The sequence below is a fragment of the Staurois parvus genome, unplaced genomic scaffold (genome assembly GCF_062004578.1).
Source record: "Staurois parvus isolate SC_StPar_1 unplaced genomic scaffold, SC_StPar_1.0 ptg000792l, whole genome shotgun sequence".
NCBI classification, from domain to species: Eukaryota; Metazoa; Chordata; class Amphibia; order Anura; family Ranidae; genus Staurois; species Staurois parvus.
Window position 1 is genome coordinate 110671 of NW_028318588.1, and position 23905 is coordinate 134575.

General features: G+C 46.9%; 2 protein-coding genes across 2 annotated transcripts in view; one reads left to right on the top strand and one right to left on the bottom strand.

Moving 5' to 3' along the window:
* RNF207 (ring finger protein 207) overlaps positions 1–20842 on the bottom strand; it is a 124158-nt gene extending 103316 nt beyond the window's left edge. The window contains exon 1 of the mRNA XM_089654708.1: positions 20759–20842. The gene's annotated coding sequence lies outside the window, so the exon portion shown is untranslated. The remainder of the gene's footprint in view (positions 1–20758) is intronic.
* Positions 9341–14056, top strand: LOC149444289 (uncharacterized). Its single transcript, XM_089654709.1, has 5 exons — positions 9341–9755; positions 10449–11075; positions 11304–11561; positions 12096–13602; positions 13827–14056. The coding sequence occupies exons 1-5, from the start codon at positions 9341–9343 to the stop codon at positions 13996–13998; spliced, it is 2979 nt and encodes a 992-aa protein (XP_089510835.1). The 3' UTR covers positions 13999–14056.
* Positions 20843–23905: the final 3063 nt, after the last annotated feature.

Here is a 23905-nt window from a genome sequence, read left to right on the forward strand (position 1 = left end):
TTGAGGTTAAGGGTTAGGTGTTAGGATTAGTAGTTGAGGTTAAGGGTTAAGTGTTAGGATTAGTAGTTGAGGATAAGAGTTAAGTGTTAGGATTAGTAGTTGAGGTTAAGAGTTAGGTGTTAGGATTAGTAGTTGAGGTTAAGGGTTAAGTGTTAGGATTAGTAGTTGAGGTTAATAGTTAAGTGTTAGGATTAGTAGTTGAGGTTAAGGATTAGGTGTTAGGATTAGTAGTTGAGGTTAAGGGTTAGGTGTTAGGATTAGAGTTTGGTGTTAAGTTTAGGGTTTGGTGTCAGGGTTAAAGTTAGGAGTTAGATGTTGGGGTTAGGGGTTCCCCCCTCTTTACATATTAGGGTTAGAGTGTTTTTATAAATATTTCTATTAATTTATTTTTAGGGTTGGCGGTTAAGGGTTAATTATTACAAATTATTTATTTATAATTATCTTTAGTTATATATTTATTTTATTTAACAATTATGTATTCATTTATAGTTATTATTATTATTTAAAAAAAATTTCATTTGAGAAAAAAAACGCTCAAGAATGCGCAAATCACAATTTACAATGCATTTCTATGAAGAAAAAAACGCTTAAAAAAACGCACCAATCTGCCCGAATCAAGATACAAAAGTAACTCCAAAACGCTTTTGATCTTCAGGAGACTTGGAGTGGAGATGTGAACCGTCTCCATAGAGAATTGATTTTTGTTTTATCCTTCAGCATTTTGGAGCTTCACGCTACAACATGCTCAGGTGTGAATGGGGCCCAAGTGATCAGCATTACATTAGGGGGATGTAGAGGTGAGCAGTGTTAGCAGAGTGCAGACGTAAGCAATGCTGGAAAAGGGTTGTAGGGGATGCAGAGTTCAGCAGCATTGGAAGAGGGTTGCAAGGACCACAAAGGTGTGCAAGGTTGGATAAGGGTGGCAAGGGATGTGGAGGTAAGCAGCTCTGGAAGAGGGTAGCAGGGGATGCAGGGGTGAGCAGCATTAGATGAGGGTTGCAAAGGATGCAGGGATGAGCAGTGCTAGAAGAGGGTGGCAGAGGATGCAGGGGTGAGCAGTGCTAGAAGAGGGTGGCAGAGGATGCAGGGGTGAGCAGCATTAGATGAGGGTTGAAAAGGATGCAGGGGTGAGCAGTGCTAAAAGAGGGTGGCAGGGGATGCAGGGGTGAGCAGTGCTAGAAGAGGGTGGCAGGGGATGCAGGGGTGAGCAGCATTAGATGAGGGTTGCAAAGGATGCAGGGATGAGCAGTGCTAGAAGAGGGTGGCAGAGGATGCAGGGGTGAGCAGCATTAGATGAGGGTTGAAAAGGATGCAGGGGTGAGCAGTGCTAAAAGAGGGTGGCAGGGGATGCAGGGGTGAGCAGCATTAGATGAGGGTTGCAAAGGATGCAGGGGTGAGCAGCATTAGATGAGGGTGGCAGGGGATGCAGGGGTGAGCAGTGCTAGAAGAGGGTGGCAGGGGATGCAGGGATGAGCAGTGCTAGAAGAGGGTGGCAGGGGATGCAGGGGTGAGCAGTGCTAGAAGAGGGTGGCAGGGGATGTCATGGAAAGCAGTGTTGTAGGTAGATTACAGGAGATGTAATGCTGGAAGAGAGGTGGCAGGGGGTGCAGGGGTGAGAGGTGGAAGAAGGTTGCTTCTATAACTCCCATCTAGGTTAGAATTGCGGAAGTGGGGGCAGGTACCTGTCTGAAAAAGGAACCCGCCCCCAGAAAACAAATATTGTTACAGTGTGGGGGAGATAAGAGGAACTTTAAAGTGATTCTAAAGGCTTTTTAAGAAACAAATAACAAACATGTCTATACTTCCATGCTGTGTGATGGTTTTGCACAGAGCAGCCCGGATCCTCCTCTTTTCGGGGCCCCCGAACACTCTCCTGTCCTCTCCCTCAGTGCACATCGCTGGATCTAGAGGGGGGTCTAGGTGCCAATTAGGGGGGAGGGGCTGATGCTGCACACAGGATGGGATGCATAGAATGAATGAAGGTAAACAACCTGGAGCCTTTAGAACCACCATAACGTTTAAGTGAAGTTCTGCTGTAAAGGCAAAGTTCGCTGCACTTTCACACGGGTCCCGCAGCCTCCTGGATCATGTGACGTGTCCCAGGAGGCTGAGGGCGGGCGGGTGGTGGGCCAAGCTTCCGTAATTCTTAGGTAGGTGAGAGTGAGAATTGTGGGAGTGGGAGTGGATACCTGTCAGAAAAAGGTACCCCCTACAACAAACAAACAAAGAATGTTGTTACAGGGGGGGTTGGGGGTGCGGGGGGAGGGAGGATGGGCGGAGCTTTCACTTTTCCGTTCCTCTATAAGGAGGAATGGGTGGCCTCCACAGATACCGGCCCTTAAAGTGGTTCTAAAGAGTTTTTTTACCTTAATGCGTTCCCTGAATTAAGGTAAAAGATATTTTTACACTTACCTGAGTCGTGTATCAATCCAGCGCGGGGGGCGGGGTCAAGCCACGCTATGTGTTTCTATGGACACAGACAGCCCGCTTTTAAGGGAAGTTCCACTTTAAAGGCTAAGTTCATCTTTAATTAGAATACAACAAATGCACATATTTTGCAGGTGAAATGTGCGTTTAATATTTTTTAACCTCTTGCCACCCCCCACATAAAAACTGAGGGCGTAATATCCCTATAAAAAGAAGGTTTATGGCTACGCAGGGCTTTTATTTCTCATAGGATAGGTGCAGGAACTCCCCTCCTTTTAAATTGCCCCTTGTCTCCTCCCCCTACCCCCCCTCCCAAGCACGGTACCTGGGTTCCACCCCCTACCCACCTCCCAATACCCCCCCTTTTAGAAAATACAGAACCAAGTATCATTTTATGGTGCTAAGTCATTTGTATGTAATGTGTTAATGACAACACAACAATAGACCCCAGCAACAACAACAGAGCCCCCAGTAGCCGGCATTGATAGACCCTCCAGCAGCCAGCATTGATAGGCCCTCCAGCAGGCAGCATTGATAGGCCCTCCAGCAGCCAGCATTGATAGGCCCTCCAGCAGGCAGCATTGATAGGCCCTCCAGCAGCCAGCATTGATAGGCCCTCCAGCAGCTGGCATTGATAGGCCCTCCAGCAGCCAGCATTGATAGGCCCTCCAGAACACCCCAGTACCTCTTGCCATTATATACATTCAGAGCTGGAGGTGCCGGAACTGCGTTCCAATTTAAAAAAAAAAAGCCCTGTGGCTACGTGAACGATGCTTTGCATGGGAGACAGATCTAGATCCTCTACAAGAGGTTACAGCTGTGCTGGGTGAAGACGAGATTTTGCTGCTTCATCATGAGATCTTCTATAGTTAGGAGTGTGCCCAGACCATCAATCAGGAGGTTGTAGCTTCCTGTGGTCAGTCCATGACCAATGGGTAAGGGGGATGTAGCTCAGTGGAAGAGCACACGCATTGTATGTGTGAGGCACCGGGTTCAATTCCCGGCATCTCCAAGCCCAAGAAACGGAATGGTCCCTTGTTAGCTCTTGCATGACCAAAGAGAAGTCTTCCGGTATAAAGTAAGCTAATAAAACATTGATTGAACAAACCTTTAAAGTTCCAACACAGCCATAGAGCTCCATTGTTGCCATGTGAGAGACCATAATACCTAAAGCCAGCGCCATCTTATCCCCTAGGCAAACCAATGCACAGAAGCCCTTCCCAGCATGCATCAGGTGTCCCCATCACAGAGCCCAAATACTGTACATCAGGGGTCCCCATACATCAGACTCCTATCACATTGTCCCCATACATCAGGATCCCGATCATGGTGTCCCCATCACAGAGTTCATATACTGTACATCAGACTCCCTATCACAGTGTCCCCATACATCAGGTTCCACCGTATCAGTGTCCCCATACATCAGGTTCCCTAGCATGGTGTCCCCATCACAGCACCCATATACTGTACATCAGGTGTCCCAATACATCAGACTCCCTATCACAGTGCCCCCATACATCAGGATCCCCCTCCATCAAGTTCCCTCATTTCAGTGTCCCCATACATCAGGTGTTCCACCCCCCACCTTTTCCTGACCCTCCCCCCTGGGCAGTGCCCAGATGTGCCCATTCAGTAAGACAGTCCTGACTAAAGCTGAGAGTTTAGGACAACTGATCTACACGGTGCAAGGATCGGAGGTCCCGCTCTGAGCCAGAGGAATCCCTTTTAAAGGGTGTGATCCATTGAGACCCGGAACCGCAAAGTAGAGATCGGAGAGATGACCAGCAATGGGGGGAATTATGGGGGGGTTCATTTTCATTGCCATGATCAACAATGTGGGGAATTTGGGGGGTACATTTCACTGCCACTGACTATCAATGAAGTGGTGGGAGTTTAAATTTCATTGCCTCCATGTCCACGCACATATATGAACATAAACATGTAAATTGCACTACACGTGATACATATCGTCACTCATATGGGAGAGATCACAGTCATTCCAGGCCCATTATTCACGGTTCTCTCTAAATTAAAGCGGAACTTCACTGCCTCTGAGAACACAAACCAAAAACGCTGTTTAATTCATTTGTAATTTTCAAAGAAAACTCCCTCATCCATCCATCCATCCATCCATGTCTCCATGCTTCGTTTTGTTGAGAAGTCATGTTGAACCCCCCCTCCCCCTAGCATTTCTAGTCGTGGCGATCTTGAGTAAGGGCAGGTGATTCATGTAGCATTGACATCCTGGAATCCATCTACCCTAAGCTCAAGCATGTAGAAATGAGGGTGTGCTTAGCTAAGAAAACCCCTCCTCCCCTCCTGAAGACTCCTGGGATATGTGACATCATTTGCCTAGGCATGGAAACCGGGAAGTAACTGAGGAAATGTAAAAAAGGTGTAAACAAGTAAATATGACAACTTTCCTATCTATTTACTAATGTTGGCAGCATGAGGATGAAAATAGTCGATGTTGACTGAGAGGGTGAAGTTCCACTTTAATGACCTGTATGGGCTTTAAAAGTGCTGCCTATAGAAAATGTTGGGTGGGTGTGGTTCTGGTGCTGTCCATGTTCAAAAGGGGACACAGCTGCCAATGGCTCCCAATGCTGTCTCAGCCAATGAAGAGGGACAATCCCCGGGGAGCCGAGGCTCTCGTGCACATCACTGGATTGTGATGGGGCTCAGGTAAGTACTATGGGGGCTGCTGCACACAGACGGTTCTCACCTTCATGCATAGAATGAATATAGGAAACAATCTTCAGCCTTTACACCGACTTCCATGTCTGCACCTTTCAGGACCCGGGATCAGTGTCCACGCTTTTTGCCACTAGCAGTGTTTTTGTTTTTAATTTCCCAAGATAACTATATCTCTCTTCTATATGTCAAATGAAAGTATGGCATTGGGTTCATGACTTCCATGCTGTAGAACGACGCCCATTTCAAATGAATGCCCCGCCCATAAACAAACAACATTCTTTGCCAACATTGGTTTGCTAGATGGAAAGAAAAGTGTCCCTGCAAAGCTTTTTGACAATTATTTACGTGGTACCCCTATTGTTCTGCTGCCCCGATGAGAGTAAAGTTATAGACCGATTGCTTCTATCAGAGTACCCCCATAGATCAGTTGCCACCATCGGAGTATTCCCATAGATCAGTTGTCACCATCGGAGTATTCCCATAGATCAGTTGCCACCATCGGAGTATTCCCATAGATCAGTTGCCACCATCGGAGTATTCCCATAGATCAGTTGTCACCATCGGAGTATTCCCATAGATCAGTTGCCACCATCGGAGTATTCCCATAGATCAGTTGTCACCATCGGAGTATTCCCATAGATCAGTTGTCACCATCGGAGTATTCCCATAGATCAGTTGTCTCCATCGGAGTATTCCCATAGATCAGTTACCACCATCGGAGTATTCCCATAGATCAGTTGCCACCATCGGAGTATTCCCATAGATCAGTTGCCACCATCGGAGTAATCCCATAGATCAGTTGCCACCATCGGAGTATTCCCATAGATCAGTTGCCACCATCGGAGTACCCCTATCATTCTATTGTCCCCATGAGAATAAACTTTTGGATCAATTGCTTCTATCAGAGTACCCCCACAGATCAGTTGTCTTCATCAGTGTAAGCCTAGAGAGCAGCTGCCCCCATCAGAGTATACTTATAGATCAGGTGCCCCCATCAGAGTATACTTATAGATTAGGTGCCCCCATCAGAGTATACTTATAGATCAGGTGCCCCCATCAGAGTACACTTATAGATCAGGTACCCCCATCAGAGTATACTTATAGATCAGCTGCCCCCATCAGAGTACAGTTATAGATCAGTAACCCCCATCAGAGTACACTTATAGATCAGGTACCCCCATCAGAGCATACTTATAGATCAGGTACCCCCATCAGAGTATACTTATAGATCAGGTACCCCCATGAGAGTATACTTATAGATCAGCTACCCCCATCAGAGTACACTTATAGATCAGTAACCCCCATCAGAGTATACTTATAGATCAGTAACCCCCATCAGAGTACACTTATAGATCAGGTGCCCCCATCAGAGTATACTTATAGATCAGCTGCGCCCATCAGAGTATACTTATAGATCAGTAACCCCCATCAGAGTATACTTATAGATCAGTAACCCCCATCAGAGTATACTTATAGATCAGCTGCCCCCATCAGAGTACACTTATAGATCAGCTGCCCCCATCAGAGTATACTTATAGATCAGCTGCCCCCATCAGAGTATACTTATAGATCAGCTGCCCTTATCAGAGTATACTTATAGATCAGGTACCCCCATCAGAGTATACTTATAGATCAGTAACCCCCATCAGAGTATACTTATAGATCAGCTGCCCCCATCAGAGTATACTTATAGATCAGGTACCCCCATCAGAGTATACTTATAGATCAGGTACCCCCATCAGAGTACACTTATAGATCAGCTGCCCCCATCAGAGTATACTTATAGATCAGGTACCCCCATCAGAGTATACTTATAGATCAGTAACCCCCATCAGAGTATACTTATAGATCAGGTACCCCCATCAGAGTATACTTATAGATCAGGTACCCCCATCAGAGTATACTTATAGATCAGGTACCCCCATCAGAGTACACTTATAGATCAGCTGCCCCCATCAGAGTATACTTATAGATCAGCTGCCCCCATCAGAGTACACTTATAGATCAGTAACCCCCAACAGAGTATACTTATAGATCAGGTACCCCCATCAGAGTATACTTATAGATCAGGTGCCCCCATCAGAGTATACTTATAGATCAGGTGCCCCCATCAGAGTATACTTATAGATCAGTAACCCCCATCAGAGTATACTTATAGATCAGTAACCCCCATCAGAGTATATTTATAGATCAGGAACCCCCATCAGAGTATACTTATAGATCAGGTACCCCCATCAGAGTACAGTTATAGATCAGGTACCCCCATCAGAGCATACTTATAGATCAGGTACCCCCATCAGAGTATACTTATAGATCAGGTACCCCCATGAGAGTATACTTATAGATCAGCTGCCCCCATCAGAGTACACTTATAGATCAGTAACCCCCAACGGAGTATACTTATAAATCAGGTACCCCCATCAGAGTATACTTATAGATCAGCTGCGCCCATCAGAGTACACTTATAGATCAGCTGCCCCCATCAGAGTATACTTATAGATCAGTAGCCCCCATCAGAGTATACTTATAGATCAGGTATCCCCATCAGAGTACACTTATAGATCAGCTGCACCCATCAGAGTATACTTATAGATCAGTAACCCCCATCAGAGTATACTTATAGATCAGCTGCCCCCATCAGAGTACACTTATAGATCAGCTGCCCCCATCAGAGTATACTTATAGATCAGCTGCCCCCATCAGAGTACACCTACAGACCCCCACAATGTATTCCGGGCTCTGCTTGCCCATCTGCAGGCCTGGGACCAACATGGCAGGTGCTGGCAGGTGGAGGAGAGGGAGGAGGGTGGATGTGTGTTCTGCTGTGACCTGAAAAGCGATGTGTATGACATCACTTACGGGTCATCCTGTGATTCTGCCTTGGAATACAATCAGTGGAGCCCAGAGGAGACATGTCACCTAAAAATCATCACCTTGCGTCCCTATGTAATGAAAAAAAGATTTCAAATAAAAAAAAAAAAAAAAAAAAAATTTTATAGCAAGAAAAGTTTTGAACCCTCCCCCAACATATATGCATGTACGAATGTAAACCCAGGTGTCGGGGGGCATCTAAGTGTGAAAATGTTGATTGAAATATACAGGTTACATATCGCCGCGCGGAGTGAGAGTGATAATTCTATCACCAGAACTGATAATCTGTAGCGGGCTTGTAAACCATCGCCTATAGAAAATATCGGGTACTGAAGATTGTTGTCATTTCACGGGAACACACAAATTTAGGGTTTGACATGTTGGGTATCTATTTACTCGGTGCAACCTCGTCTGTTATATTTTACCAAAAATGTGGGTAATATATTGCGTTTGCTTTCCCTAAAATCCATATTAGTATTTTTTTACTGAAAATCTTAGACCTTTGCGATAATATCGTGTGACATAAAAAATTGCAACTGCCACCATTTTATTCTCCAGGGTGTCTGCTTTCAGAAAATATATCATGTTTGGGGGGTTTTGTGTAATCTTCAGACCTGGAATGATTTTTTTAAACAATGTGTGCAAAACAAAATGCAAAAACAGCTCTGGCAGCGAAAGGGTTAATTCACAAACCTGACACCCCGAGATAAGACGCCTTTTTATTCCCAGCAAAGTGTCGGTTACATTTGGCCAACTGACAAATCACTGGATCTATTTTTAGCGGAGGTCAGGGAGATGTGAAAATTGAAGAAATGCAGCTAAAACCCAGTCCTGCCCCCCATCTCCAGTCCCCCCCCACACACCTCTATGTACTGAAATGGAGGAAATCGTTCCCTAGCAGTCATACATTGGGAGAAACAACATGGCGGGGGGGGGGGCGGGTCAACCCTTTGTTGACATGTCATTTGCAATGCAGTGCTGCAGGGAAGAATTCAAATGACAAAACAAATCGCAGCAGTGCGGTCAAGCAGCATGCAGGAATTTGACAAAACAACTCGCAGCAGTGCGGTCGAGCAGCATGCAGGAATTTGACAAAACAACTCGCAGCAGTGCGGTCGAGCAGCATCACCGTGACATCACAGTGGCAGAGATTTGAATTTCCTGGGTGTCATTTGAGCCTGACTCACACAGAGAACACACGTGTCTGATTTGCTCGGTGAATTCTCTCATCTGAATTTGTGATCTGCTCAGCGAATACTCAGATTTCATCCTGATTTATAAGGAAAATACTCGTATTTTCCTTTTTTGTCACATTTTTCCATTTTTGTTGACAAAAATCTCCACAATGACCCTTCTAAGAGTCTTCATTGCTTTCTGCTTTCTGCAGCTGGCATTTGGTGTGGAATTTGCTCATGCCCGGCAATTGGACAACCGCCTGGAGGCTACAGCCGGATCTAAACTGGTGATCCCATGTGTGTTCACCACAGAGGATCTCTCTGGAGCCAGCAATGTTGGGATGGAGTGGGGAATGACTCCGGAAGGAGGCGGTCCCTACAGACCCATCCTGCGCCATACTGACATCAACCCGCAGAAGTTCCAAGGGAAAAGGTTCCATCTGCACCTGACCCGCTCAGTTGAAGAGGACTGCTCCTTGGTCATCAGCCCGGTCCTGCACAGAGACAGCGGAACCTACGAGGTCCGCCTCACCGTGGACAACGTCCACCATCATCCATTCAGGAAGATCATTGTTCAAGTAAATGGTAAGTGTTACAGGTTCTGGTTTATTATTCATTATATGGGGGTCTTCTCCCGCTGTGGGGGGTCTACTGAAGACAAGGACAAGGCGCTTGACAATGTAAACAAACTCATATCTGCTATGGCGACTGCGTTTGTTTACGTTCTATTAATAAAGCAAGGGGCGGGCATAAAGGTATAAATAGAATAGTTCATCTTAGAGCCCAACTCCGGGAAAAGTAAGAGACCTCCTCGCTGCTTCCCACTGAGAGGGTTCACTGCTTGTTTGTGTCTAGGGGACGACAAAAGCAGTTGTACATACCTGATCCTCCTCTCCCCTATGTTCCTATGGTAGATGGTTCCACCGCACAGGAAGTGAGGGGAAATCTATCCAATGGGGACACAGAGAGCAATGTTTTTCAACAACAGTTTGATCCCTTGTGAGGTTTTCATTGCTGTGCCCCCATTGGGGAGGTTTCTCACCACTTCCTGTTCTTGTGGTCCTGGACCCCAGTACAGGAAATAAGAGGAAATGTGCGCCTCTAACCCCACCCGGCTTCATCCAGAAATGGAAGACACCGGATTTGTTTTTGATTCGTGACCAACTGGACCAGAGACATGTGGAGTAGATCTATAGACATGAATGCACACAGCTTTGCTCAGCTCTAGTGTTCATTATTCGGACATTAAACTAATTTCCTTTGTTTTTCTTTCATCAGATCCCACTTCGGAGGCGGCTGACACCGAGACCGTCAAGAAGCACCATGGAGACCTACCGACACCAAGCAAGACCCCTTCAGTCACTGACACTGATGAGGGCATTGGGATGTCTCCACCAACAACACAGACCAATTACTATGGATCAGGAATCTTATATGCAGGTAGCGAGACCCCTTCAGTCACTGACACCAAGGACTCAGGGATGTCTCCACCAACTACGGGTGAGACTACCGACTATGATTCTGGAATCCTACATACAGATAACGAGCCCCCTTTAGATAATGACACCAATGGCTCTGGGATGTCTCCACCAACAATGGGTGAGACCACTGACTATGATTCTGGAATCTTATATACAGATAACGAGCCCCCTTCAGTCACTGACACCAATGGCTCCGGGATGTCTCCACCAACAGTGGATGGAACCAGTGACTATGATTCTGGAATCTTATATACAGCTAGCGAGCCCCCTTCAGTCACTGACACCAATGGCTCCGGGATGTCTCCACCAACAGTGGATGGAACCAGTGACTATGATTCTGGAATCTTATATACAGCTAGCGAGCCCCCTTCAGTCACTGACACCAATGGCTCCGGGATGTCTCCACCAACAGTGGATGGAACCAGTGACTATGATTCTGGAATCTTATATACAGCTAGCGAGCCCCCTTCAGTCATTGACACCAATGGCTCTGGGATGTCTCCACCAACAATGGGTGAGACCAGTGACTATGATTCTGAAATTTTATATACAGCTAGCGAGCCCCCTTCAGTCACTGACACCAATGGCTCCGGGATGTCTCCACCAACAATGGATGGAACCAGTGACTATGATTCTGGAATCTTGTATACAGCTAGCGAGCCCCCTTCAGTCACTGACACCAATGGCTCTGGAATGTCTCCACCAACAATGGGTGAGACCAGTGACTATGATTCTGGAATCTTATATACAGCTAGCGAACCCTCTTCAGTCACTGACACCAATGGCTCTGGGATGTCTCCACCAACAATGGGTGAGACCAGTGACTATGATTCTGGAATCTTATATACAGCTAGCGAACCCTCTTCAGTCACTGACACCAATGGCTCTGGGATGTCTCCACCAACAACGGGTGAGACCAGTGACTACGATTCTGGAATCTTTTATACAGCTAGCGAGCCCCCTTCAGTCACTGACACCAATGGCTCTGGGATGTCTCCACCAACAATGGGTGAGACCAGTGACTATGATTCTGGAATCTTGTATACAGCTAGCGAGCCCCCTTCAGTCACTGACACCAATGGCTCTGGGATGTCTCCACCAACAATGGATGGAACCAGTGACTATGATTCTGGAATCTTATATACAGCTAGCGAGCCCCCTTCAGTCACTGACACCAATGGCTCTGGGATGTCTCCACCAACAATGGGTGAGACCAGTGACTATGATTCTGGAATCTTATATACAGCTAGCGAACCCTCTTCAGTCACTGACACCAATGGCTCTGGGATGTCTCCACCAACAACGGGTGAGACCAGTGACTACGATTCTGGAATCTTTTATACAGCTAGCGAGCCCCCTTCAGTCACTGACACCAATGGCTCTGGGATGTCTCCACCAACAATGGGTGAGACCAGTGACTATGATTCTGAAATTTTATATACAGCTAGCGAGCCCCCTTCAGTCACTGACACCAATGGCTCCGGGATGTCTCCACCAACAATGGATGGAACCAGTGACTATGATTCTGGAATCTTTTATACAGCTAGCGAGCCCCCTTCAGTCACTGACACCAATGGCTCTGGGATGTCTCCACCAACAATGGATGAGACCAGTGACTATGATTCTGGAATCTTATATACAGATAGCGAGCCCCCTTCAGTCATCCACACCGAGGACTCCGGGATGTCTCCACCAACCATGGATGAGACCACTGACTATGATTCGGGAACCCTATATACAGATAGCGAGCCCCCTTCAGTCACTAACACTGAGGGCCAACAGATGTCTCCAACAATGACTGAGGCCAGTGGCCAAGGTCAAGGAAGCCTACATGAAGACAACGAGCCAACTTCAGTCACTGACACCAAAGGCTTCGGGATGTCTCCGCCAACAACAGGTGGGGCCAGGGACTATGATTCGGGAACCTTGCACATAGATAGTGAGGCCCCTTCAGTCACTGACACAGAGAAGAGTTCTGAGATTTCTCCAACAACGATGGCTGAAACCAGCGACTACGATTCAGGAAGCCTAGATATATATAGTACTACCCCATCAGTCACTGACACCAAGGGCTCCATGATGTTTCCACCGACTGAGACCAGTGGCTACAATGCGGGAAGTCTAGATATAGACAGTGCACCCCCTTCAGTTACTGACACTGAGGGCTCCAGGATGTTACCACCAATGCCTGAGACCAATGACTATGACTCAGGAAGCCTAGATAAAGACAGCGTGATCCCTTCTCTCACGGAATCTGAGGGCTCTAGGATGTTACCACCAATGCCTGAGATCAGTGACCATGATTCGGGAAGGCTAGATAAAAATAGCACAACCCCTTCAGTCACTGACACCAAGGTCTCCAGGCTATCTCCACCAACAACAACTGAGACCAGTGACCATGATTCAGGAAGGCTAGATAAAAATAGCACAACCCCTTCAGGCACTGACACCAAGGTCTCCAGGATATCTCCACCAACAACAACTGAGACCAGTGACCATGATTCAGGAAGGCTAGATAAAAATAGCACAACCCCTTCAGTCACTGACACCAAGGTCTCCAGGCTATCTCCACCAACAACAACTGAGACCAGTGACCATGATTCAGGAAGGCTAGATAAAAATAGCACAACCCCTTCAGTCACTGACACCAAGGTCTCCAGGATATCTCCACCAACAACAACTGAGACCAGTGATCATGATTCGAGAAGACTACATAAAAATACTGAAACCCCTTCAGTCACTGACACCAAGGTCTCTGGGATGTCTCAACCAACAATAAACGAGACCAGTGATCATGAATCGGAAATCCAACACATCGACCCTGATGTGAAATTTATCGCATATATTCTCTTTCAAATGAAGATAAAGGGCCTCCTTCCAGTAGTAGGTGGGATAGTTGGAGTCATTGCTCTAGCACTGACCATCGCCAGCGCATTAGGATGCTACTATGGGTAAGTTATCGCATGTTCTTCATAGCTTTTCTCTATTTTCTACACATTTTCATGCTATCACCCACTGTCACTGAGGCCGCTGGTGACAGTAACAGACGGGTGATGGGCTGGGACTATTTGTCTTTTTATCAAACACCGATCTAGGTGGAGTCGGCTATTAATTGTGAGAATTTCTGACTGTTTATGGACACATTCTTATCACATATCTTTCTTTATCTCTACAGAATTAAATACTGCAAGGAAAGACCAAAACTGATGGCGAGGCTCAGGGAGATGGAAGAAGGCCTCGCAGACACAGACGAAGAATGCGCATCGGAGGAAGGACTAGAAGAGGAGGAAGAACCTTGGGAAGTCGTTGTGATAACACCCAACTCCATGTCCGTTATCTCCTCCTAAACACCGGAATGCTGTGAAGTAACCGCAGGCGGCTGCAGAGCGGTACATGCATGTCAATGGGCTGCGCTTGGCAACAGGTAATGCCCATCAAGAGGGATAGAGGGAATCATTTCTGCTGCAGCCGTGAAGTAAAGGATGGAGGTGGAGGCACGGATACAGCCTCTGCAGCAACACGGGGAGTGGTTGAAGGGCCGATAAAAAGAAACTCAACCACATGGACAAGGCTAAATGCCTGGCCTCCTATGCCCCCGGATCACACCACTGCACAGCGGTGGGGGGGGGGGGGGTACTGCTGGCGGTACGTCTAAGCCCAGCGCAGTCCGAGGCAATCCACTGCCTCGCTGTGTCTGGAAACTGAACTTTATGCGGGGCTGTGTGACATCTCGACAAAGTTTGTTGAAAACAAAAACAGTGTAATGCGTCCAGATTGGCACGTCATCATTGCACTGATCTCGGCCGGCAAACACCGCACACCAGACACTACGTTGTGACACCGCCGCTGGTGTCAGAAGTGCGGAGATCCAAAAAACCAAACATGCTTCTGCTGTGCCCCACCAGTCCTACACCAAGACCTGAGCAATCAAACACCAACCATCGCTCAGTTCTCAGGACTGCTGAGCAAAGTGTGTTGACTGCCAGTCACTGCTCTCTGCTCTGCTCCTCCAGCACTTATTGGAGGGCTAGGCTTTGCAAGGGGCGGGGCAGGGGGGCTGGCTCAGGATCCCCGCAGAGGCTGGACCTGCTCTGTGATGTCACCTGACGGTGGAATTTAATCCATTGTCTGCTGAATCTGAGTCACAGGAGTGCAGAACTAAGAGCGCGCCCGGGACCCGCAGGAGAAGTAGGACCAAAAGACCCGCAGGAGAAGTAGGACCAAAAGACGATTCCCATCCTTCTCTCTTAACATACTCTAAACGTATGCCCACCACATCCCCTGCATCCCCTGCCACCCTCTCCCAACACTGCCCACCTCTGCATCCCCCCCACCCTCTCTCAACACTGCCCACCTCTGCATCCCCCCCACCCTCTCCCAACACTGCCCACCTCTGCATCCCCTGCCACCCTATCCCAACACTGCCCACCTCTGCATCCCCCCCACCCTCTCTCAACACTGCCCACCTCTGCATCCCCCCCCACCCTCTCCCAACACTGCCCACCTCTGCATCCCCCCCCCACCCTCTCCCAACACTGCCCACCTCTGCATCCCCTGCCACCCTCTCCCAACACTGCCCACCTCTGCATCCCCCACCACCCTCTCCCAACACTGCCCACCTCTGCATCCCCTGCCACCCTCTCCCAACACTGATCACCTCTGCATCCCCTGCCACCCTCTCCCAACACTGCCCACCTCTGCATCCCCTGCCACCCTCTCCCAACACTGCTCACCTCTGAAACCCCTGCCCACCTCCGCATCCCCTGCCACCCTCTCCCAACACTGCCCACCTCTGCATCCCCTGCCACCCTCTCCCAACACTGCCCACCTCTGCATCCCCTGCCACCCTCTCCCAACACTGCCCACCTCTGCATCCCCTGCCGCCCTCTCCCAACACTGCTCACCTCTGCATCCCCTGCCACCCTCTCCCAACACTGCTCACCTCTGCATCCCCTGCCGCCCTCTCCCAACACTGCCCACCTCTACATCCCCTGCCACCCTCTCCCAACACTGCTCACCTCTACATCCCCTGCCACCCTCTCCCAACACTGCCCACCTCTGCATCCCCTGCCACCCTCTCCCAACACTGCTCACCTCTACATCCCCTGCCACCCTCTCCCAACACTGCTCACCTCTGCATCCCCTGCCACCCTCTCCCAACACTGCTCACCTCTGCATCCCCTGCCACCCTCTCCCAACACTGCCCACCTCTGCATCCCCTGCCACCCTCTCCCAACATTGCTCAACTCTACATTCCCTGCCACCCTTTCCAATGAGAGGTTGGCAGGAGATGGAGGTGAGCTGTGTTGGAAGAAGGGTGCAAGGGATGTATAAGACTACATTCACACCTGAGTGTCTCATTTTGAAGTGTTTTTTCAGGCATTTTTATGTGCGTTTTTTGTACAGCGTTTTTGAGCTTTGATGTTTTTAAAATAGTTAATAGAGAAAAATATCATTTGTTTCATCCTAAAATGAAAAGCTTTTGAGCTTTTTTTAGCTTTATCATCAACTTTTATTGAATCAGTTTTTTGCTAGGGTAAGGTTAGGTGTTAGGATTAGTAGTTGAGGTTAAGGATTAGGTGTTAGGATTAGTAGTTGAGGTTAAGAGTTAAGTGTTAGGATTAGTAGTTGAGTTTAAGAGTTAGGTGTTAGGATTAGTAGTTGAGGTTAAGAGTTAAGTGTTAGGATTAGTAGTTGAGGTTAAGGGTTAGGTGTTAGGATTAGTAGTTGAGGTTAAGAGTTAAGTGTTAGGATTAGTAGTTGAGTTTAAGAGTTAGGTGTTAGGATTAGTAGTTGAGGTTAAGAGTTAGGTGTTAGGATTAGTAGTTGAGGTTAAGAGTTAAGTGTTAGGATTAGTAGTTGAGTTTAAGAGTTAGGTGTTAGGATTAGTAGTTGAGGTTAAGAGTTAAGTGTTAGGATTAGTAGTTGAGTTTAAGAGTTAGGTGTTAGGATTAGTAGTTGAGGTTAAGGATTAGGTGTTAGGATTAGTAGTTGAGGTTAAGGATTAGGTGTTAGGATTAGAGTTTGGTGTTAAGTTTAGGGTTTGGTGTCAGGGTTAAAGTTAGGAGTTAGATGTTGGGGTTAGGGGTTCCCCCCTCTTTATATATTAGGGTTATATAAATATTTCTATTAATTTATTTTTAGGGTTGGCGGTTAAGGGTTAATTATTACAAATTATTTATTTATAATTATCTTTATTTATATATTTATTTTATTTAACAATTATGTATTCATTTATAGTTATTATTAAAAAAAAAAAAATTTCATTTGAGAATAAAAACGCTCAAGAATACGCAAATCACAATTTACAATGCATTTCTATGAAGAAAAAAACGCTTGAAAAAACGCACAAATCTGCCCGAATCAAGATACAAAAGTAACTCCAAAACGCTTTTGATCTTCAGGAGACTTGGAGTGGAGATGTGAACCGTCTCCATAGAGAACTGATTTTTGTTTTATCCTTCAGCATTTTGGAGCTTCACGCTACAAAATGCTCAGGTGTGAATGGGGCCCAAGTGATCAGCATTACATTAGGGGGGTGTAGAGGTGAGCAGTGTTAGCAGAGTGCAGACGTAAGCAATGCTGGAAAAGGGTTGTAGGGGATGCAGAGTTCAGCAGCATTGGAAGAGGGTTGCAAGGACCACAAAGGTGTGCAAGGTTGGATAAGGGTAGCAAGGGATGTGGAGGTAAGCAGCTCTGGAAGAGGGTGGCAGGGGATGCAGGGGTGAGCAGCATTAGATGAGGGTTGCAAAGGATGCAGGGATGAGCAGTGCTAGAAGAGGGTGGCAGGGGATGCAGGGGTGAGCAGCATTAGATGAGGGTGGCAGGGGATGCAGGGGTGAGCAGTGCTAGAAGAGGGTGGCAGGGGATGCAGGGTGAGCAGTGCTAGAAGAGGGTGGCAGGGGATGCAGGGGTGAGCAGTGCTAGAAGAGGGTGGCAGGGGATGCAGGGTGAGCAGTGCTAGAAGAGGGTGGCAGGGGATGCAGGGGTGAGCAGTGCTAGAAGAGGGTGGCAGGGGATGTCATGGAAAGCAGTGTTGTAGGTAGATTACAGGAGATGCAATGCTGGAAGAGAGGTGGCAGGGGATGCAGGGGTGAGAGGTGGAAGAAGGTTGCTTCTATAATTCCCATCTAGGTTAGAATTGCGGAAGTGGGGGCAGGTACCTGTCTGAAAAAGGAACCCGCCCCCAGAAAACAAATATTGTTACAGTGTGGGGGAGATAAGAGGAACTTTAAAGTGATTCTAAAGGCTTTTTAAGAAAAAAATAACAAACATGTCTATACTTCCATGCTGTGTGATGGTTTTGCACAGAGCAGCCCGGATCCTCCTCTTCTCGGGGCCCCCGAACACTCTCCTGTCCTCTCCCTCAGTGCACATCGCTGGATCTAGAGGGGGGTCTAGGTGACAATTAGGGGGGAGGGGCTGATGCTGCACACAGGATGGGATGCATAGAATGAATGAAGGTAAACAACCTGGAGCCTTTAGAACCACCATAACGTTTAAGTGAAGTTCTGCTGTAAAGGCAAAGTTCGCTGCACTTTCACACGGGTCCCGCAGCCTCCTGGATCATGTGACGTGTCCCAGGAGGCTGAGGGCGGGCGGGTGGTGGGCCAAGCTTCCGTAATTCTTAGGTAGGTGAGAGTGAGAATTGTGGGAGTGGATACCTGTCAGAAAAAGGTACCCCCTACAACAAACAAACAAAGAATGTTGTTACAGGGGGGGTTGGGGGTGCGGGGGGAGGGAGGATGGGCGGAGCTTTCACTTTTCCGTTCCTCTATAAGGAGGAATGGGTGGCCTCCACAGATACCGGCCCTTAAAGTGGTTCTAAAGAGTTTTTTTACCTTAATGCGTTCCCTGAATTAAGGTAAAAGATATTTTTACACTTACCTGAGTCGTGTATCAATCCAGCGCGGGGGGCGGGGTCAAGCCACGCTATGTGTTTCTATGGACACAGACAGCCCGCTTTTAAGGGAAGTTCCGCTTTAAAGGCTAAGTTCATCTTTAATTAGAATATAACAAATGCACATATTTTGCAGGTGAAATGTGCGTTTAATATTTGTTAACCTCTTGCCACCCCCCACATAAAAACTGAGGGCGTAATATCCCTATAAAAAGAAGGTTTATGGCTACGCAGGGCTTTGATTTCTCATAGGATAGGTGCAGGAACTCCCCTCCTTTTAAATTGCCCCTTGTCTCCTCCCCCTACCCCCCCTCCCAAGCACGGTACCTTGGTTCCACCCCCTACCCACCTCCCAATACCCCCCCTTTTAGAAAATACAGAACCAAGTATCATTTTATGGTGCTAAGTCATTTGTATGTAATGTGTTAATGACAACACAACAATAGAACCCCCAGCAACAACTGACAACCCACAACAAAAACCACTCCAGCAACAATAGACCCCAGCAACAACAACAGAGCCCCCAGTAGCCGGCATTGATAGGCCCTCCAGCAGCCAGCAACAATATACTCCTCCCTCACCAGGAGATCTCTCTCACCAATAACTGACCCCCCCAGCAACAATAGACTCCTCCCTCACCAGGAGATCTCTCTCACCAATAACCGACCCCTCCAGCAACAATAGACTCCTCCCTCAACAGGAGATCTCTCTCACCAATAACTGACCCCCCCCAGCAACAATAGACTCCTCCCTCAACAGGAGATCTTTCTCACCAATAACTGACCCCCCCCAGCAACAATAGACCCCCATGCAAAAATAGATTCCAACTAGTGACAATAGATCCCACAGCAGCCAGCATTGATAGGCCCTCCAGCAGCCAGCATTGATAGGCCCTCCAGCAGCCAGCATTGATAGGCCCTCCAGCAGCCAGCATTGATAGGCCCTCCAGCAGCCAGCATTGATAGGCCCTCCAGAACACCCCAGCACCTCTTGCCATTATATACATTCAGAGCTGGAGGTGCCGGAACTGCGTTCCAATTTAAAAAAAAAAGCCCTGTGGCTACGTGAACGATGCTTTGCATGGGAGACAGATCTAGATCCTCTACAAGAGGTTACAGCTGTGCTGGGTGAAGACGAGATTTTGCTGCTTCATCATGAGATCTTCTATAGTTAGGAGTGTGCCCAGACCATCAATCAGGAGGTTGTAGCTTCCTGTGGTCAGTCCATGACCAAAGGGTAAGGGGGATGTAGCTCAGTGGAAGAGCACACGCATTGTATGTGTGAGGTACCGGGTTCAATTCCCGGCATCTCCAAGCCCAAGAAACGGAATGGTCCCTTGTTAGCTCTTGCATGACCAAAGAGAAGTCTTCCGGTATAAAGTAAGCTAATAAAACATTGATTGAACAAACCTTTAAAGTTCCAACACAGCCATAGAGCTCCATTGTTGCCATGTGAGAGACCATAATACCTAAAGCCAGCGCCATCTTATCCCCTAGGCAAACTAATGCACTGAAGCCCTTCCCAGCATGCATCAGGTGTCCCCATCACAGAGCCCATATACTGTACATCAGGGTTCCCCATACATCAGACTCCTATCACATTGTCCCCATACATCAGGTTCCACCATATCAGTGTCCCCATACATCAGGTTCCCTAGCATGGTGTCCCCATCACAGAGCCCATATACTGTACATCAGGGGTCCCCATACATCAGACTCCCTATCACAGTGCCCCCATACATCAGGGTCCCCCTCCATCAGGTTTCCTCATTCATCAAGTTCCCTCATTTCAGTGTCCCCATACATCAGGTGTTCCACCCCCCACCTTTTCCTGACCCTCCACCCTGGGCAGTGCCCAGATGTGCCCATTCAGTAAGACAGTCCTGACTAAAGCTGAGAGTTTAGGACAACTGATCTACACGGTGCAAGGATCGGAGGTCCCGCTCTGAGCCAGAGGAATCCCTTTTAAGGGGTGTGATCCATTGAGACCCGGAATAAAAAAGTAGAGATCGGAGAGATGACCAGCAATGGGGGGAATTATGGGGGGGTTCATTTTCATTGCCATGATCAACAATGTGGGGAATTTGGGGGGTACATTTCACTGCCACTGACTATCAATGAAGAGGTGGGAGTTTAAATTTCATTGCCTCCATGTCCACGCACATATATGAACATAAACATGTAAATTGCACTACACGTGATACATACCGTCACTCATATCGGAGAGATCACAGTCATTCCAGGCCCATTATTCACGGTTCTCTCTAAATTAAAGCGGAACTTCACTGCCTCTGAGAACACAAACCAAAAACGCTGTTTAATTCATTTGTAATTTTCAAAGAAAACTCCCTCATCCATCCATCCATCCATCCATGTCTCCATGCTTCGTTTTGCTGAGAAATCATGTTGAACATCCGCCATATAAATCAGGTACCCCCATCAGAGTACACTTATAGATCCGGTGCCCCCATCAGAGTATACTTATAGATCAGTAACCCCCATCAGAGTATACTTATAGATCAGGTACCCCCATCAGAGTATACTTATAGATCAGGTGCCCCCATCAGAGTACACTTATAGATCAGTAACCCCCATCAGAGTATACTTATAGATCAGTAACCCCCATCAGAGTATACTTATAGATCAGTAACCCCCATCAGAGTACACTTATAGATCAGGTACCCCCATCAGAGTACACTTATAGATCAGGTACCCCCATCAGAGTACACTTATAGATCAGCTGCCCCCATCAGAGTATACTTATAGATCAGCTGCCCCCATCAGAGTATACTTATAGATCAGGTACCCCCATCAGAGTACACTTATAGATCAGTAACCCCCATCAGAGTACACTTATAGATCAGCTGCCCCCATCAGAGTACACTTATAGATCAGCAACCCCCATCAGAGTACACTTATAGATCAGGTACCCCCATCAGAGTATACTTATAGATCAGGTACCCCCATCAGAGTATACTTATAGATCAGGTACCCCCATCAGAGTATACTTATAGATCAGTAACCCCCATCAGAGTATATTTATAGATCAGCTGCCCCCATCAGAGTATACTTATAGATCAGCTGCCCCCATCAGAGTACACTTATAGATCAGGTACCCCCATCAGAGTACACTTATAGATCAGGTACCCCCATCAGAGTATACTTATAGATCAGTAACCCCCATCAGAGTATACTTATAGATCAGGTACCCCCATCAGAGTACACTTATAGATCAGTAGCCCCCATCAGAGTATACTTATAGATCAGTAACCCCCATCAGAGTATACTTATAGATCAGTAACCCCCATCAGAGTATACTTATAGATCAGTAACCCCCATCAGAGTATACTTATAGATCAGGTACCCCCATCAGAGTATACTTATAGATCAGGTACCCCTATCAGAGTACACTTATAGATCAGGTACCCCCATCAGAGTATACTTATAGATCAGCTGCCCCCATCAGAGTATACTTATAGATCAGTAACCCCCACCAGAGTATACTTATAGATCAGGTACCCCCATCAGAGTACACTTATAGATCAGTAACCCCCATCAGAGTATACTTATAGATCAGTAACCCCCATCAGAGTATACTTATAGATCAGGAACCCCCATCAGAGTATACTTATAGATCAGTAACCCCCATCAGAGTATACTTATAGATCAGGTATCCCCATCAGAGTATACTTATAGATCAGTAACCCCCATCAGAGTATACTTATAGATCAGGTACCCCCATCAGAGTATACTTATAGATCAGTAACCCCCATCAGAGTATACTTATAGATCAGCTGCCCCCATCAGAGTATACTTATAGATCAGTAATCCCCATCAGAGTACACTTATAGATCAGCTGCCCCCATCAGAGTATACTTATAGATCAGTAACCCCCATCAGAGTATACTTATAGATCAGTAACCCCCATCAGAGTACACTTATAGATCAGCTGCCCCCATCAGAGAATACTTATAGATCAGCTGCCCCCATCAGAGTATACTTATAGATCAGCTGCCCCCATCAGAGAATACTTATAGATCAGCTGCCCCCATCAGAGTATACTTATAGATCAGCTGCCCCCATCAGAGAATACTTATAGATCAGGTATCCCCATCAGAGTATACTTATAGATCAGTAACCCCCATCAGAGTATACTTATAGATCAGCTGCCCCCATCAGAGTATACTTATAGATCAGTAACCCCCATCAGAGTATACTTATAGATCAGGTACCCCCATCAGAGTACACTTATAGATCAGTAACCCCCATCAGAGTATACTTATAGATCAGTAACCCCCATCAGAGTATACTTATAGATCAGCTGCCCCCATCAGAGTACAGTTATAGATCAGGTACCCCCATCAGAGTATACCTATAGATCAGGTACCCCCATCAGAGTATACTTATAGATCAGTAACCCCCATCAGAATATACTTATAGATCAGGTACCCCCATCAAAGTATACTTATAGATCAGTAACCCCCATCAGAGTATACTTATAGATCAGGTACCCCCATCAGAGTATACCTATAGATCAGGTACCCCCATCAAAGTATACTTATAGATCAGTTACCCCCATCAGAGTATACTTATAGATCAGTAACCCCCATCAGAGTATACTTATAGATCAGGTACCCCCATCAGAGTATACTTATAGATCAGGTACCCCCATCAGAGTATACTTATAGATCAGGTACCCCCATCAGAGTATACTTATAGATCAGCTGCCCCCATCAGAGTACACTTATAGATCAGCTGCCCCCATCAGAGTACACTTATAGATAAGGTATCCACATCAGAGTATACTTATAGATCAGGTACCCCCATCAGAGTACACTTATAGATCAGGTACCCCCATCAGAGTATACTTATAGATCAGGTACCCCCATCAGAGTATACTTATAGATCAGGTACCCCCATCAGAGTATACTTATAGATCAGGTACCCCCATCAGAGTATACTTATAGATCAGGTACCCCAATCAGAGTATACTTATAGATCTGCAGCCCCCATCAGAGTATACTTATAGATCAGCTTCCCCCATCAGAGTACACTTATAGATCAGGTACCCCCATCAGAGTATACTTATAGATCAGGTACCCCCATCAGAGTACACTTATAGATCAGCTGCCCCCATCAGAGTACACTTATAGATCAGGTAACCCCATCAGAGTATACTTATAGATCAGCTGCCCCCATCAGAGTACACTTATAGATCATTAACCCCCATCAGAGTATACTTATAGATCAGCTGCCCCCATCAGAGTACACTTATAGATCATTAACCCCCATCAGAGTATACTTATAGATCAGCTGCCCCCATCAGAGTACACTTATAGATCAGGTACCCCCATC